Consider the following 19,101-nt stretch of genomic DNA (forward strand, 5'->3'; position numbering starts at 1 on the left):
GTACATTAATCTGTGTAAATTAGCACATTTTTAAAGCAGCTTCAAATTAAAGTTATATAGAAATCAATTCAAAGTCAATTTATAAACATATTTTAGAAAAACTAAAAGATGAAATAAAATAGATGAGCTACTTATTAGACTCATGAATAACAGTCTCAATCTTGCAAACTGTCCCAGCATGACAATTAGCTCATGTTAATCACATCATGAATTGAATCTAATTACCTAATTAAATATTTGGAAATTTGTTGGGAGCATACCCTAACATTCCTAAAATCATCAGAACAATCTGTAATGGGGAGGCCCGTATTGTACAGTAACAGGGTTTTCTACAGTTGTATAGTTCCAGTCTTACTGATTTGAAGTTTAGCCAATATTATTCAGTTTTTTCATTTTCTCAGCACATTAGCAAGAAGTTATAGAATTAACAGGGAAGAAAGGACTGATTTTTGTTAGCCGAGGGCCAAACAGTACCTATGGACTGCCTAAAGATGCATGAGCATAGTTTATAAAATGAAAAAAAAGCATGCCCAGTGCTACTAAATTATATAACACAAAGATACTGTATATCACAGTTTCTTGTTCTCATTGAGAACAGTTCCCATTAAGAACAAGAAACTAACTAATCAGCCCCTGTCATCCAGTCTGGTAGCCTCAAATTTATAATCTGTACTGAATCATTGGCAAAGAGAAAAGAAGAATGGAGAAGAATTAATACGATAGAATACAAAAAGAACAGAAGTGTGACAGAAATGATATCTTAGATATGAGATTTCGTATTCAGACCAACAAAAATTCAAAACAGCCAACTATATATTTCCCTATTATAAGTACAGTAGGAGCCTCTTTTGGTCTGATACTTCATAAAGGTGTTAGGAAAAAGACTCAGAAAATCTCAGCTTAATGTTGGATCTAAACTGAAAAATAACTCACTTGCTGAAAGTTTTGTACTATAAGCCTTTCATCTCTGTAAATTTCGCTAAAATTTCGCTAAAAAAACTTCAATGAAATGCAGGGGCCACTTGGTTTTGATTTAAGCATTTACCAAAGGTCTGACATTAAGTCAGTTCCCATTTGCCCTTCTTTGTATGCTACTTAAATCTATCCACAAATCATCATGCCAAAGTCCTTTCAGAAAACATTGGCAATTGGCCATCAAGGACCAGAAAACATTGCTAGTGGCTGAGCAAAAACATATATACATGGGGGAATATCTACGTGTATATTAATGAGTATATTAATTTTTATATGTCTGTGATTCAGGCTACTATGATCCTTACCTTCCTAAACATTTTAACCCATCTTTCCTAATTTATTAGTGATTGAAATAGTAGAACAGATCAAAGCAGGAATTAACAAGCTTCATGCCCTTTCATTCACCATGATCCAAAAATTTCTGGAATCCTGTGTGAAAATAGCTATTTGCTAGCAAACAATAGTACACCTACAAAAATAGGTTAGTTTGTAAGTGTGCTTTTAAGTTGAATCTAATTTGGGGTTAAAATAGAATTGATTAATAAAGCGAACAATAACTTACTTTTTAAAGAAAATGTCAGGGTTCCAAGTAATACCCCCAATGAAAGAAGGAATTGAAGAAAAAAAAGAAAGAAAGAAAGAAAGAAAGAAAGAAAGAAAGAAAGAAAGAAAGAAAGAGGAATTGAGTATGCCGAAGGATGAAGGATCTGAACAATAAATATGGAACCTCGGCAAATATATCATGAAATGCAAAATTTGAAACTGAAGATGCAAGTCAATGGAATGAACTTCAAGAACAATTGAACTGTTCAATTGAACTAAAAAATAATAATAAAAAAAACCTGAAGTGCTCAGAGATGACTCTCTGACCTTTCATGTATTGAATACTAGTCTGATTCTCAAGATCCCCATCCATTATATGCTTGAATGAGCTTCAAACTTATTGTTCTTTCATATCATTAAAAGAACTAAAAGGTTGGAAAAATGCATAATGTAAAGAAAGGTCAAGTGGTAATCATGGTGTGAAATGCTGAAACATGAGTAAGTATAATAATTCTTTAGATTTTATGCTCCCTGGAGAGGTAGGTGTTCAAAATTGTTCACCTACAAAGGTTTATTCTGTGCTAAATATAGCTCAACATGACTAAATTGTGGAATTATACTGACCTTTTGCTCCTCTGTATCAGCAATGGCCTTTTCTTTGCTCACTTTCTCAGTCTGAAGCCCTATCTTAGTAATCAAAGCTTCAGCATCTTGATTTCTCAGTTGCAGCTCTGCTTCTTGAGAAGCAAGTTTGTATTTTAAGTCTTCTACCTAAGGCAGAACAGCAAAGGCATTTGTTTGAAGAAAACATTAAGCATAGGCAGCTTTTTAAAATGTGGTTACTAAACATCAGGCTTCAGATACACACCCAAATACATTAAACTATTCAAATAGAAGCTTCAGGAAGCAATGCAAGCATACCTATGAATTCACTATGCAAGGCTCAGACAGTGTGAATAAGACCTTGAAATGATCATTCTTGGAGCAGCAGGCTAAGAAGAACTATTGATTGCTTCCTGAAGGGCTACACTCAGAGCAAGAATCTCTTCCTTAGCTGGTTCAAAAGTGGTTATTATAAGACACCTGTCCTTTTCCTGTTCATGTTATCTATACAAGTCGTCCTCAACTTACAATCACAACTCAGCGCAAAATATATATTGCTAAGTGAGAAATTTATTAGGTGAGTTTTACCACAGTTTACTATTTTTCTGCCACATTTGGTAAGTGAATTACTGCAGCATATTTCTTGACTACTAGTTTCTTTCTTTCTTTATTTTTTATTTATTTATTATTTAAATTTATATACCGCCCTATCTCCCAAAGGACTCAGGGCGGTTCACAGGCATATAAAAACATCGATACACAAAATTAAAATAATCTTTAAAAAACTTATTCCAATGCCCTATCATTAAAAATAGAAATATAAATATTAAAATCAATTTAAAACCCCTATAAAATTTAAAATCTAAGCCAGTCCTGCACAGATGAATAGATGTGTCTTGAGCTCGCGACGGAAGGTACGAAGGTCCGGAAGTTGACGGAGTCCTGGGGGGAGCTCGTTCCAGAGGGCGGGAGCCCCCACAGAGAAGGCCCTTCCCCTGGGCGTCGCCAGACGACACTGCCTAGCTGACGGCACCCTGAGGAGTCCCTCCCTGTGAGAGCGCACGGGTCGGTGAGAGGTATCTGGTCGCAGTAGGCGGTCCCGTAAATAACCCGGCCCTATGCCATGGAGCGCTTTAAAGGTGGTCACCAAAACCTTGAAGCGCACCCGGAAGGCCACAGGTAGCCAGTGCAGCCTGCGCAGGATGGGTGTTATGCGGGAGCCACGAGGGGCTCCATCTATCACCCGCGCAGCCGCATTCTGGACTAACTGCAGCCTCCGGATGCCCTTCAAGGGGAGCCCCATGTAGAGAGCGTTGCAGTAATCCAGGAGAGACGTCACGACGGCGTGAGTGACCGTGCATAGGGCCTCCCGGTCCAGAAAGGGGCGCAACTGGCGCACCAGGCGAACCTGGTAGAACGCTCTCCTGGAGACGGCCGTCAAATGATCTTCTAGAGACAGCCGTTCATCCAGGAGGACGCCTAAGTTGCGCACCCTCTCCATCGGGGCCAGTGACTCGCCACCGATGGTCAGCCGCGGATTTAGCTGACTGTACCGGGATGCCGGCATCCACAGCCACTCCGTCTTGGAGGGATTGAGCTTGAGCCTGTTTCTCCCCATCCAGACCCGTACGGCCTCCAGACACCGGGACAGCACTTCGATAGCTTCGTTGGGGTGGTCCGGTGTAGAAAAGTACAGCTGGGTGTCATCCGCATACAGCTGGTACTTCACACCGAAACCACTGATGATCTCACCCAGCGGCTTCATGTAGATGTTAAACAGAAGGGGCGAGATCGACCCCGCGGCCCCCCACAAGTGAGGCGCCTCGGGGCCGACCTCTGCCCCCCTGTCAACACCGACTGCGACCGGTCGGAGAGATAGGAGGAGAACCACCGATAAACGGTGCCTCCCACTCCCAATCCCTCCAATCGGCGCAGCAGGATACCATGGTCGATGGTATCGAAAGCCGCTGAGAGGTCTAATAGGACCAGGGCAGAGGAACAACCCCTATCCCTGGCCCTCCAGAGATCATCCACCAACGCGACCAAAGCCGTCTCCGTGCTGTAACCGGGTCGGAAACCGGACTGGAACGGGTCTAGATAGACAGTTTCATCCAGGTGCAAGGGAAACTGATATGCCACCATACTCTCTACAACCTTCGCCGCGAAGCGAAGGTTGGAGACCGGACGATAATTACCTAAAACAGCCGGGTCCAGGGAAGGCTTCTTGAGGAGGGGCCTCACCACCGCCTCTTTCAAGGCGGCCGGGAAGACTCCCTCCACCAAAGAAGCGCTCGTAATCGCCTGGAGCCAGCCTCGTGTCACCTCCTGCGTGGCCAGCACCAACCAGGAGGGGCACGGGTCCAGTAAACATGTGGTGGCATTTAGCCTCCCCAACAACCTGTCCATGTCCTCGGGAGCGACAGGGTCAAACTCATCCCATACAATGTCACCAAGACCGCCCTCAGCCGTCTCACCCGTATCACCGCAATCTTGGTCCAAACCATCCCGAAGCTGAACGATTTTATCGTATAGATAACCGTTAAACTCCTCAGCACGCCCCTGCAACGGGTCATCCCGCCCCCCCTGATGTAGGAGGGAGCGGGTCACCCGAAACAGGGCGGCTGGGCGGTTATCTGCCGATGCAATGAGGGAGGAGGCGTAGGTACGCCTCGCTTCCCTCATTGCCACTAGGTAAGCCCTAGTATAGGACTTCACTAGTGTCCGATCAGCTTCTGAACGGCTAGACCTCCAGGAACTCTCTGGCGTCTTCTCCGGCGCTTCATCCCTCTCAGCTCCTCGGAGAACCAAGGGGCTGGTTGGGACCTGCGCTGGGTCAGAGGCCGCAAAGGCACGACCGGTCTAAGGCCCCGCGCCCGTTCCCAGGCCGCAACAAGTTCCTCAGCCGAGCCGTGTGCCAGACCCTCAGGAAATGGCCCAAGCTCCGTCCGGAACCCCTCCGGGTCCATCAGGCGCCTGGGGCCGGAACCAGCGTGTCGGCTCCGTCTCCCTGCGGTGGTGAATGGCGGTCAGAAAGTCCAGGCGAAGAAGAGTGATCTGACCATGACAAAGGTTCAATGACTATTTCCTTTAAGTCCAGATCTCTCAACCACTGACCAGAGACAAAAATCAAGTCCAGAGTGCCACCCCCAACGTGAGTAGGGCCATCAACTACTTGGGTCAGGTCCAAGGCCGTCATGGAAGCCATGAACTCCCGAGCTACCGTCGATGGCGAGCCGGACGATGGCAAGTTAAAGTCCCCCCCGACTAAAAGTCTGGGGGTCTCAACTGCCACCCCAGCAAGCACCTCCAGGAGCTCGGGCAGGGCAGCTGTCACGTAGCAAGGAGCCAGGTACGCGACCAGCAAGCCCATCTGACATCTATGACCCCATCTCACAAAGAGGATTCGCACCCGGCAATCTGAGGTACAGTGGTCTCCTCGGCTCTAGACTCTCTAATCACAACCGCCACCCCACCACCCCTACCCTGGCCCCTCGGCTGATGAAATGCTCGGAAACCCGGTGGGCACATCTGAACAAGGGGCACGCCCCCTTCTGGGCCCAACCAGGTCTCCGTAACGCCCATAAGGTCCGCGGCACCCCCCTGAATAAGACCGTGAACTAGGGGGGCCTTATTGGCCACGGACCGTGCATTGCATAACATCAGCCGAGGCCAGGGCCCTGAGGATCCTGACCATCCGGGAACGGGAGAAGTTTGAGGGCTCGGGCGCGATCGCCTGTAAGCATCGGCGCGCACCCCTAACACGATATGAGCCCCACTTCCGCCATATCTGCCTCCCCTTACCGTGGAAATAGCACCACCCTCAGCCAATGGAACACCGACTCCCCCCATGACCCTCGGACCCACCAACCCCCGCCACGAGCATGCGCAGGAACTGGACTCCCCCCCGACGGGTTACCCCCAACACCCACCCATTCCTCCCACCCCCAACCCAAGCCCGTCGGTTTCCTTCCCCCCCCCTTAAAATCCCCTTTAAAACTCCCCTTAAAAAATCTATTAAAACAGCCAATTAAAAAACCCCTAAGCCTCCTATTTTTCGCATGCCACCTCTCGGGACTCCAAAGCCCGTCCTCAAGGTGGGCCCTCGATAATCTGGAGGGCCAGACCCGCGAGAGAGGGGCATCTCGCAGGGCAAGAAGGTCAGCCGCAGTAAATGTTCGCATCACTGAGACGGTCCGGGCAAGGCCCATCCTGGGCTGGTCAAGTTGGCAGCAAAAGTCATAACAGATGATAAAATGACCATGACCAGTCTGTCCTGATGGGAAATAGTTCGAGATAATCCAGTTGCGGTAGATGACAAAACCGCTGACTCAGTCAGTTCACCACCCCATACAAACGACCTGGGGTGGGCTAAGGAAGAAAGGGGAGAGGCACGATGGTAGGGATGTTATAAAGATGGTAAATAGTGGAGGGGTGTCCGCTGGACCCGCGGGTCTTCCTCCGGCGCTGTCACATATCCGCGCCACTAGGGCAAGGTCACAGCCACCCTGGGCCTATCGGGCCATCCGCCACTTCAGCACCGGGGCAGGCCGCCGCCCACCGCCTCCGCCAGGCCATCGCCACTGGAAACGCCCCCATCGCCACCGCGAGCAGGCCACTGGAGCTCCCCTAGATGAGAGGGGGACACCCGTCGCCAAATCCGCCAGCAGACCCAGGGCTCACCAGTGACAACGCCCGACGGAGAGGGAAGGGCCAGGCCGCCGCCCTCGCCACCGCAGGTTCGAAGGGCCGATGGAGCCCGGGCGGCCCTCCAGATCTTCATTGGGGCGCAGCCCCTCCGGGGCTCCTCCCATCGCCACCGGAGACGCCCAAACTCCAAACCTCAACTTCCACTGGCCAAGTCTTCCAGGCAGGGGTCCAGGGGGCGCTGCCAACGCCCCCCTACCCCCCCCCCGCCGCCGCCGCCAAACCGCCGAAAAAGGCTGGTGGCGGCTCGGCAGGCCGCTAGGCCGCCAGGATTCCCTCTGAGGCGCCGTGACTCCGCCGTGACTCCGGGGCTTCTCCCAACGCCCCGCGGAGTCGCACAGCGCCCAGCCACCCTATTTACGGGTGGCTGGATCTTCCTCCATCAGGGCGGGGGCCTATGATGGTATTAAGGCCCCCCCCAGACCCAAAAAGAGCCTGGAAAGGCCCGTCGCCGCGTCCCCGATCAGCAGGGCGGCGCCATCTTGGACATGCGCAGAAGCCTCTCTGCGCATGTCCAAGTAATGCTACAGGAATGCTACAGGAAGCAGATACACTCAACTTCAATATCTTCATTATCAGTTCTAAAAGTAGTTGGTATTCTGCAAATATTATTGGACCAAACCTAATCAGCTTTAAACAGCATATAGTTAACAGTCTTGAAAAAATATTTGCAAAAGTTATAATTAAAAATTATTTAGACTATCACAGTTTCCCATTCTTGCATTGATTACATGATGCCAAATAAATACAGATGCAAATGTTGTAGATATATCTTGATTAGGTTTCTGGGAGCAATTCAAGATGCTGGTTGTTACCTGTGGGAAACCTTCATAGCATAATATATTTGGTTTTTTAAAGTAGCTATTTCAGAAACAGCATGCTTTCGTTCATTGCTTGCTAAGTCCCTTACTGGGACACAAAAACAGGTATTCTATGTCCCAGTTTCTGCCTTCTGGAATGATACCTCTGTCCTCCAATGTCCATCCCTTTGATCATATTTAAATCACTCCTTAAAATCTGAGTCTTTCTCCAGATCAAAATGGTAGGTGGATCTTCTGGGTTATTTGTTTGGTAGTGTGGGCATTCTGATTCTGGATAGTCATTTCGCACAATCCCTATACCTATTATTAATTATGTTATGTTATTTTACATGTTGGCCAGAACTGGGATGGAGTCAGGTGGCCTATACATTACATTAAACAAACAAACATTTTAATTTCTGAAAGAGATTCTTAACATAGGATCAAAAGATAATTCTGCTTTTAGATATTTCTAAATAATTATAAAACTATAACTCCAAATAAACATCAGAAAAAAACTTTTTATCCGAAGACTTACCTGAGAAGCAGTTGTTTTCAGCTTCTGAATGCCATTTATAAGGTGTTCCTTATGTTGAAAAATTTTCTGAATTTTCTTCTCGAAAAGATTCTTGAAGAGCATTATTTGTTCTAGGAAGCTCTTAGGGGTTGTGTAATTGTACCTCTTCTCATTTAATTGAAATTTTGCACTTATCTCATTCACACTAGCATGGGCATATGCCATAAAATAGCAAATGGAGTCATATAACTGTGGCTGAAAGAAAAAAATATATAAAAATACATTTTAAATTAGAAGTAAAAATGTTGAAATGACTACGTATAAAACTAGACACAATAGATATCCCTCTATATTCATATCCAGGGTCAAGATATTGTGCCAGATATTATCATTCAGGTCTTGGTTCATAGGCACCATTTTGGAAATCAGGCAAGGTTCTCTCTCATATATACATTACATATATACATATCTCAAGGTATTCTCTCATATATACATTAGACTATTACACCACTATATATCTATATAGTCATTACCCACTAAGAATTATAGAATTCAAAAGCCACCTTATGTTATATTTATCTTATCTATCCATTATCTATCTATCTATCTATCTATCTATCTATCTATCTATCTATCTATCTATCTATCTATCTATCATTTATCTAGCTATCTCTTTCCCCCAAATATAAACTCCAAAATTAGTTAGGGCCATATTGACATTGACAAATAATACGTTTAATCAAAGGTCAACAGATGACATTGGCCTTAACCTGAAATGATTGTTTAGTTACAAGACCTCACAGAAACTTTTTTTTAAAAAAAAGAATTTCTCATCAGTTCAATGTAAAAGCCATGCTACATCTGGAATTCCCAAACAATGCATAATTGATGGGAGTTGTAACCCCATTAATTGGAGTGAGGTCAGAGCTAGGGCCAAAACACATGGATTAAACATATGCAGCTGCTTTAAAATGCAAATTGCAACACTCAATGGGAGATGTTAATGGGATCTGAGCATGCATGGAGAGGGAAAATTTCATTATTTTCTAGATGTTCTTCAAGCATTAACAGGGAAGAAAATGGTTAAGTTTCCAGTCTATTTGCTTGCTCTGCTTCCATTTAGCACCATCCCCCTTCCCAATTACTGATGTAATTTGAATAAAATAAATAAATAAAACTCAGTGTTTCCAAATGTAGTTTACATCTGAGAAAGCATGAAAGCCTATGCAGACAAAGTAGAACACGCTAGGATCCAGTAGAAGTCAGCAGAAAAAAACCAAAGGCTGTTGCTTAATTCCATCACCAGAACAGAGATCCTTTGACTAATCAATTCATAAGGGACTGATGGGCTTATTGGTCAGGTTATTATTCTGCCTCATTCTTTGTTGATTAATTCAAAATATGTAGCTTTATTTTACACATTAAAATAATCCATGTAGAAAAACACATATACTAATACAATAAAAAAACAATACTATTGATTCTTTAATGTAAAACTACATTTTACATAATATGCATCAATATGAAAGAAGGATAATACAATTCATTTAGAGGTTGTACATTTATTTAAGAAATATTTGAAAATCTTGAAAATGTGACCCATTTGTTTCCAAAATATTCATTTTATTATATAGTAATGCATTAAAATGCTGCCGTATACATGTAAGCAATTTCCATTTTGTCCTCTATGACTTCTACCGTAGTTAACTTTCTAATTTGTGGAATCACATCTCCCTCATTTTAATGATTATTTATTGCACTCAGTTCAAGATGTATGCAGTTCAATTAATCAAGGGAAACTTAAAAATCAATTAATATGAATTAAATGAGCTACAGCAACTCTTAGGAAAGTCACACATAATTTACCAAAGCATTGTCAATAATGCTTAGAGATCTTTTGGAAAATTATTCATGAGTGATTGTTGATATAGCTAAACGTTTCAAGCCAACATAATTAATATTACAAAGAAGCTCATTTAGACAACTTGTAATTTATCTTTGGAACAAAACTTATTTTTGAACATGGCTTCTTTAATAAGAACTGCCTTTAAACTAGAATAATGGCACTGAGACTGAAATAAGGATTACATGACTTGGATGCAAAGTGACTAAACTCTCACTTTTGAATGCAAATGTTTCATGCACATTGGAAAAAAAATGACAGCAAGCAAAATCTGCTAGACCTTAAGTAGTTAAATTACTCCTCCTATCACTTTCTATTTTGCACACACACACACACATTCTCTCTCTATAGATGTGTATTAACAAGGAGAACTTTCTTCTAGAATTACTGGCTTCTGCCCAGCCATGATCCTTATGAGAGACATTTATGTAGCAGTTTTGAAAAGCCTTTGGTAACACTTTTATTTGTAAATCAGCTAGGAAAGAAGTGGGTTCCGGTAGAGCTGGAAGTGGCCTGAGACAACTTGTTCCAATGGGGCAAAATAACTATTGTTATCAAGCTTAACAAAATGGCACAGCATGGGGTGCATGCTGAGCCGCTGAGCCCAAGAGCAGCTGGTTGTAATTCACACTGTTTTTCACAAAACTCTAATCGTTCTGAGCAGACCGCTTTGATGATTGGTCTTCCTTGCATTTTCAATTTGTCACTTTCTCTTATGATAAGGTCAGCAGTGACAACACTTCCTGACATTAACAGCTGTGTCTTCTAAAAGGGTCATTGTGGAACTACTAATTGCAGTAATTTCATTAGCATAAATTATTTATTCCACTATTCAGTTATCTCCAAGGTTTGCTGATGTTTTGTTCAATATTGCACCTTATTTTTTTTTTTCAGGATCAGCTCTATCAAACCAAAAGGCAAATAATATTATGGCTAATTTGACCTTCTTTAGAAGTAAAATCTTGTGCTCTCCCTTTTATTTAATTTACAAATATTAAATATCAGTGGATAAGCTTATAATCAATAACACCTGTATTTCTATTATTCTTTTTTAAATAATCAGTATACTGGGAAATATGCATATTTTAAATGAAACATGTTTTTCAAGCATCTCCATATAGCATGAACAGATCCAGCAACAGCAATCAATATTTAGGAATAATTTTCTATCCATGTTATATTCAGGTATTTAATCTAAACAAAGTATATAACAATAAGTAAGAAATTGGTCACATGACCAAATAATCTTGGGCAGACCCACCATGCATCTTCAGTGTCTCACTCTGCCATATTCTACAGCAGTTAGAATCATTTCAGGGACAATTGATCTCTTGTACTAAGCTGAGCACAAGCAAAACCATCCTTTAAATTTAATGTAATAGAATTCAGAACTTAAGGGTGGAACTAGTTCTGCATGGCTCTATCTCTCTTGCATGAAATTTGAATAAAAGATCTTAACAGTTATGGATGAACCTTCATATATGTCCTTATGCATGTAAATGGTGCAGTGTATGCATATTTTTTTAAAGAAAAAAAATGGTCCAGCATCAACAGCTATGTATGGCATAGAATTCTGCATCACGAGCACCATTTCTGAACAAATAGTTAATAAGGTCATCAAATTGTCTAGCTTATTTGGAAAAAAGAAAGAAAGAAAGAAAAGAAGGAAGGAAGGAAGGAAGGAAAGGAAAGAAGAAAGGAAAGAGAGAGAAAGAAAGAAAGAGAGAGAGAGAGAGAGAGAGAGAGAGAAAGAAAGAAAGAAAGAAAGAAAGAAAGAAAGAAAGAAAGAAAGATTCATTGCATCTAATAATATGCATGAAAAATTGGTACTCCAACAAAAATTTCTGGACTGAGGCCAAAAGTTTCCTTTTGGCTTTTTCATTGAACTTCCATCCATGTATTACTGATGCATACATGGGACTTCATAAAGCAATGTCATAAAATGATAAGCCCAAACACTCATATGAAAAGTCCACAGGCACATTTTTCCTCTTTGAGGATAAGATACGAAGTTGGGAGCAACTTTTTAAATTTTTATGTACGATTTAATCCAGTTAAATGTCCCACCATTGCTTGGCTTTTATAGCCTCTCAATACATGCGGTTACTATGGCTTTTAAATCATGGGGTTGGACCAATTAGAAGTTGAATGAAGGTTCTACTAATGAATGTAATTATAGATCTTGAATCTGTTGTCTCAAGTTTACTGGATAATATAGCATATGCACTCTAATGACCATTATATGTGGTCAACTGTCCTTAACAAATGGAAATAAATGGTTTCCCCTAGATATTTAAAATCAGTGTACAATAGATAAATTGTATAAATTAAGAGAGAAAGCCCGATCACATCAATAAGCCCTCAGCTGACAGAAACCTCTACACAGAGGAGATATTATTTTTTTCCTTGCAGTAGTTAAATCCCATCTTTTGAACAGGCTAGTAAAAATCCTCACATGTAATACAAAGTTCCCTAAGTCACACTGTCTTGTGGATATTTACTTGAAATGAATTCCATTATTTTTCTAGGTTATCCAATGCAAACTTGCTTCTTCCCTCTCCCACTGTTTGATCTACTTGAACCTGTTGCTACTTTCTGTTCAGTTCCTATTTGTAAAATTCAAAAGGTGAAATTAATTTGGGAATAAAAACAATAAGGAAAATGCTGTTGGCTTGTATATTTCAGGCACTGCTGCCTCATCTAGTTAAGTGTTGAGACAAATAGGGCTTTCTTCCTACATCATTGAAGAAATTAATGAAGAAATTCTGAAGAACTAATAATCTCCACTTTGGAAATTCAAAAAAATAGCAATAGTAACACTTAAAATGGGATATTAATAATAATTTAATAACTGACTGAATATAATTTTTAACAGATGGTACCCAATTCAAGAATCAACAAAATCTTATTACAATTCTTGAAGATATTGCTTGGAATTTAGTAACTTTACATTGTCTCTTCAGGTACTACTTTTGTACAGCTTAATCTTAATCTTAATTCTTAAAAATATTAATCATGATAAAAATAGCATAATTTGCAGCAATGTGTGTTTGTGGGTGTATGAATAAAGTCACAGCAGATTATAAAAACCTATGTACAAAGTTAATGCATTCAGGAAAGTTTTGTTGGAAAATTCTGTTTCTAAACTAAAACAGTTTACATATTAATAGTTCATATAAAACTATTGTTAAATTAAATTATAATTTTACATAATGAATGGATCTCTGAATAATGATCTATATTCTTCCCCCTCCCGAGTTAAAACCACATAGAAAAGAGAAAGCTTAAATATTGAGAATTCTTAATTCTTACTAGGATTGGGATAGCAATATTTTTAACTTAAAATACGTTTTATCCCCAAAACATATTTAGAATATGTTACATCACTGCTGATCAAATAAACTTGAATTCATATATACTATGATGTACCGACACATACATCACAATACATCACAAATAGACACATATATAGACAAGCACACTGTATATACAACCTATATACACACATACACCCAGGTCTCTGTGCATATTCATCAGAACCCATATTCTAAGAAATAATGTATTATTTGGATTAATAGATATTGATTAAAATCAGTTGTCTGTAAAGTTTCTATTAATAAAATTAACTGATCCCTCCATCTGCACTTATTAACCATTCTCATAGTTATAGAAAAATTGCTTCCACAAAAGCACATGTTGAAAGTACTATTCATACACATAGACAAATCTTTCCCTCCTCCAGCAAAAAAGTAATGCTAGCAAAAAAAAGGTCTGAGCAAACATATATAGTATGACTAATTATTGATATATTCTCAAAGCCATACATATAGACACTATAGCTAAAGTCTGCTAGATTATACAAAAACTATAGCCTGTAAGGTACACAATATTGTAATAGTACTTTCAATATAAGTTGCTCAAGTTCACGTGGCAGAGAAGCAGCACAAATCCAGGAAAAACTGCTTTAAGCAGTTGTAAGCAAGTGTTACATTAGCAATTCCACCTTCACCAAAGCATCTTTTCCCCCTGAAATCTGAAGCAAACTTCATTTTATTAGACTTTTCTTTTGTGAATTTGTATAATCCATTTTTTAGTTGTCAGTATTACCATTTATAACATCTTGTAGCACATATCTATAATTTAACTATGTGCTATGTGACTAAGCTTTAAAAAAAATTATTGCCTTATTTATTATAATCTTCGATTATCATTTTTCTTTGAATTTTCCCGCATTTAGCGGGATTATATAGGATGTAGAATATAGGATGTAGAAAATGCCCTATTAATCATATGGTTCATGGTATGCATATATTTATATAGTTCTTACCATTATTGCCTGATTTTCATAACTAAGAAGGCCAATCTTTCACAAATAATAATAAAATTCTCAAAGAACTGCTTTGGGTTGCCAAATATTGTAGTTGCCATTATCTGTGTTCACATGGTTCTGAAATACCATTTAAAGATGCTGTGAAAAGAAATATTCTGAATATGGTTCTTTTGCAGCTTTATGGATATTGTATTGTTTCTGTGAAATGCAAGTTCTTTGCATTAGCTGCATTCTTGGCCAAAATTTTATTGTATTACATTTCCTAGAACTGAAGTTTCTCCTTGGTTAACTGCCACAAGTACAAGTGTATAGAGTGTATAGAGTGTATATTGTGTGTGCAACATTAAGACTAATGCTGACCTTTGTTTTATTAATTTAGTTTTAATGCAATGACTTTATTTTTCACGTATAACTCAAGCGAGTTTTAAAATCTAGAAATTCAAAAAGTGTGTTTTTAGAAATCCTGCTTATATTTCAGCCAAATTTGTTCTACATGTGTGATAATTTTAAATAATATTTTCTATCATTTTACATTGAACAACCAGTTAATTACCTTGATCCTCATTGCATCCATTTTATAACATCTTGTAGCACATATCTATAATTTAACTATGTGCTATGTGACTAAGCTTTAAAAAATTATTGCCTTATTTATTATAATCTTGATTATCATTTTCTTGAATTTTCCGCATTTAGCGGGATTATATAGGATGTAGAATATAGGATGTAGAAAATGCCTATTAATCATATGGTTCATGGTATGCATATATTTATATAGTTCTTACCATTATTGCCTGATTTTCATAACTAAGAAGGCCAATCTTTCACAAATAATAATAAAATTCTCAAAGAACTGCTTTGGGTTGCCAAATATTGTAGTTGCCATTATCTGTGTTCACATGGTTCTGAAATACCATTTAAAGATGCTGTGAAAAGAAATATTCTGAATATGGTTCTTTTGCAGCTTTATGGATATTGTATTGTTTCTGTGAAATGCAAGTTCTTTGCATTAGCTGCATTCTTGGCCAAAATTTTATTGTATTACATTTCCTAGAACTGAAGTTTCTCCTTGGTTAACTGCCACAAGTACAAGTGTATAGAGTGTATAGAGTGTATATTGTGTGTGCAACATTAAGACTAATGCTGACCTTTGTTTTATTAATTTAGTTTTAATGCAATGACTTTATTTTTCACGTATAACTCAAGCGAGTTTTAAAATCTAGAAATTCAAAAAGTGTGTTTTTAGAAATCCTGCTTATATTTCAGCCAAATTTGTTCTACATGTGTGATAATTTTAAATAATATTTTCTATCATTTTACATTGAACAACCAGTTAATTACCTTGATCCTCATTGCATCCATTTTATAAAACAGATGTTACAATATGTAATTCTAATCATACTTCTACAAAATTAACTTTATGCACACACACACACACACACACACACACACACACACACACACACACACACACACACACACACAGACTCTGGATGGATATAATTTGAACCAAATAGAACAGAACAGACCCGGAAGTGATAGGACTACAATACTATCCCGGAATTTTTGAAAAGTTATTTGCATGGTATGCTATAGGAAAATCAAGACAAGTCTCTCTATGGCCAGTAGATGTCATTGGTCACTCTTTTTAATCTTACAGAATCGGTTTTGTTGTCACATTGGCAGACGGATAGGACTGAAAGAAAAATAAGAAAAAGATCTAAACACCAAACAAAACCTCTGTTTAAATAGTTTCTAAATCTGTCTATGTAAAAATGAAAGTTTTTTGAGACCTATTGGCATTTTTCTAAAGGAGTTATATTTGTTGTGACTGATATGTAGCAAAGGGAGAAAGTTACAGTGCATTTACTGAGCAAGAACAACTTTTCCATCTTGAGGTTTGCTGTTGGGTTTGCTATAGGTTCTCTCCATTGGTTGTGTTTGTCACTTTTGCAGAAGTTGTGAATGCTCCAACACTGGAAACTTTTAAGAAAATGTTGGATAATCATCTGTCTGAGATGGTGTAGGGTTTCCTGCCTGGACAAGGGGTTGGACTAGAAGGCCTCCAAGGTCCCTTCCAACTCTGTTGTTATTATTATTATTATTACTTTTAAAAAGATAGTAACACACAATTTAGCACTATTCCACCTAGCCAATTCCCTCCTGTTTCGCTTCAGAATAGATTTTGTATGCAATCAGGTGTATCATTCTTCTATCAAGTTAAAACATTAACTATATTTCTAATCAGATTCTTATTTGTTTTGTTTATCATAAAGCAAGCAAGCATCACTTGGTTATTTTACAATTGTTGTCTTTACAATAGAAGAAACTCTTCTATAACAACAATGAATCTTCTATTCTAATATTACTCTGACATCTATTCTTATATGACATCAAGTCATCTTTATTTTTTATTTATTATTTAATCAACTTGTTAATTAAAGTACTTTCTTATTCCATTTGGTCCAGGAAGAAATCAGATATTAAATCAACTGGATCATAATTACGCTTAAGAAATTATACAGGAAATTATCGTAAAAAAGAAGCTCAATTGTAAGTTTTCATTTTAATCATCAGAGTTAAATTCTGACTTCTTATTTTTTTTAATATTACAAGTTAGCATAAATGCATTTTGATTATTTTCTAATTAATTTTACTACCAAATTAACAAAAAGTTAAAAGCACTTCTACTACTATCTCACTTGACAGGAAAAGGGATTGAAAATGTTTTGATATAAAGTGCCTACTTTTAAAAAATAATAAAAATGTTCTGCTAGATGAATTTCGAACACAATTTTTTACAACTTTTAAAATTTAGGTGTGGGTAATTGCAATTATGTGATAATGTTTTGTTTCGTCTATATTTATATGTACAACCAAACTTATGTAATTTTATGAGAAATGTTTCTACTGAAGCTCACAAGCTTTTTAATTTCAGATGATACTGTAAAAGCTCAAAAGATCTATTAGGATCCTTGCATATTTGCTTCCTTTCAATTCCTTTTCTTCTTCTTTCACACTTTCAAAGCTATGTTGAAGAAATTGGCTGTATTGTAATACAGAAATATTGTAACCATAGTGAGCACTGCAGCTTTAGATGAAGGCAAATATGTGAAGACACAATAAGTTTTTTCCTCTCCTAGCTTGTCTTATTATTTATCTCCCAGAGAGCTGTGTTGCTTTTGCATATGATTGACGAGCTTGAAATTCTGTACCTTAATCCCAGGCATCTCTTCAATGAACCTCCTGCTGACGGATTCCAGGGCCTCCTGCGGCCACTCATGAAACCAGTCAATAGCTGTGCAGTTAACTATGGCTGGGAACTTCCGAGCTCTAACTCGCAATGTGGAACCGACAGGAGAAAAACACAAAATGATCTGTACAGATGAAGAGAAGCAAAAAAGAAAGGGAGAGAGAGAGAGAGAGAGAGAAAGAGACTGAAGCATAACATGGTAATCAAAGAGAATGATGCAGTCAACTGTGGTGGCAATGAGACATTGCCATGAGACTCACAAACAAAAATGCAATTTACCTATCAGTTAATGAATTTAGGCAAATTAGGATTTTAACTTCAGAAAATAGTATTTTACTATTTGCACTGGGTTTTGTACATTTGTGGGTTGCTTCCTGGTTCAGAGCAGTATCAGCTCATTTGTGTTAATCAGTGATGCTAAAACTTAATTCAGCATTCAGTCATCAGAGCAACCCATCTGACATCAATCACTTCTATACTTCTGATTCCGTGAAGATTCCATGTGATTAAAGTTATTTAATACAATATGTCCATTCTTGTTTGGCTACATTTTAATGCAGATATTGCCATTCTTCAAAGCTTCCTAGCAATATTAGAAAATCTTGCACAGTCAAATAATTGCATAGCTATTTAAATTTTTTAAAAAACTTAAATTATACTTAGCTATCCACATATTCCAATCCTAACAATTTTATTTTGAAAGAGAAATATATTTTAAAGGAGGCTGTTATCCAATAATGCTTTGAAAGAAAATCTCCCTATGCTACTGTCCCCTTTTATTTTTCCTTTTCCTTTCTACAAAAAGTTACAAAAGTTTTTGGATGAATTAAGTGACACATCTTCTCCAGTCTATGGTCTTTACTTATAATCTGTTGGAAGTCTGCATTGATACAGCTGCCTCTGGAAAAAATAATTTTGCAGAGTAGGGCATCTGAGAAGTAACAGCAAGGTTTAAACTTTTAAACCTTGCTGGCATCTGAGAAGTAACAGCAATGTTTCAAAAGTTTAAAAAACTGTAAAAAATGTTTTACATTGGAATTATGAACTATTGGGAACATTCGAAAACCAAATAGGACTTATCCTATGATGGACTATAATGTAAACTTTTCAAATTTTGCTATATTACTATCTTGAGAAACGTTCAAGATCATCTGCTGGAAATATTGCTGCCAAATTTACAGAAGTTAATACTGATGAGGTTTTCTTATCTCATCTTGAGATCTCCCAAAATTTTGTATGGGATCAACAACATCTCAGAAATTCTCACTTAAACCATGAAAGACTCAGTGACCAACAAACATTTTGATCATTTTTTGAAATTAATTTAATGAATCATAAACTTTGGGGGATGAGAAACATCCCAATATGCAGGAAAACCATTTTGCCATTGGATCAAAGTGATTAGAGAATATCATATTCTGATTAATTTACATATCAGATTATTGGTGACACTTGTAACTGAATTTTCTATAT

At 38.7% G+C, this 19,101-nt stretch overlaps 1 protein-coding gene across 1 annotated transcript in view; it reads right to left on the bottom strand.

Annotated features, from left to right (window-relative positions):
• LOC131198247 (dynein axonemal heavy chain 11-like) overlaps positions 1 to 19,101 on the bottom strand; it is a 64,813-nt gene that overhangs the window by 11,510 nt on the left and 34,202 nt on the right. Inside the window, exons 15-17 of the mRNA XM_058182737.1 lie at positions 17,591 to 17,752; positions 8,164 to 8,397; positions 2,143 to 2,289 (exon numbers count right to left, since the gene is read on the bottom strand). Of these exons, the coding sequence (XP_058038720.1) occupies positions 2,143 to 2,289; positions 8,164 to 8,397; positions 17,591 to 17,752 (543 nt within the window). The remainder of the gene's footprint in view (positions 1 to 2,142; positions 2,290 to 8,163; positions 8,398 to 17,590; positions 17,753 to 19,101) is intronic.

Source organism: Ahaetulla prasina, chromosome 4 (assembly GCF_028640845.1).
Source record: "Ahaetulla prasina isolate Xishuangbanna chromosome 4, ASM2864084v1, whole genome shotgun sequence".
NCBI lineage: Eukaryota > Metazoa > Chordata > Lepidosauria > Squamata > Colubridae > Ahaetulla > Ahaetulla prasina.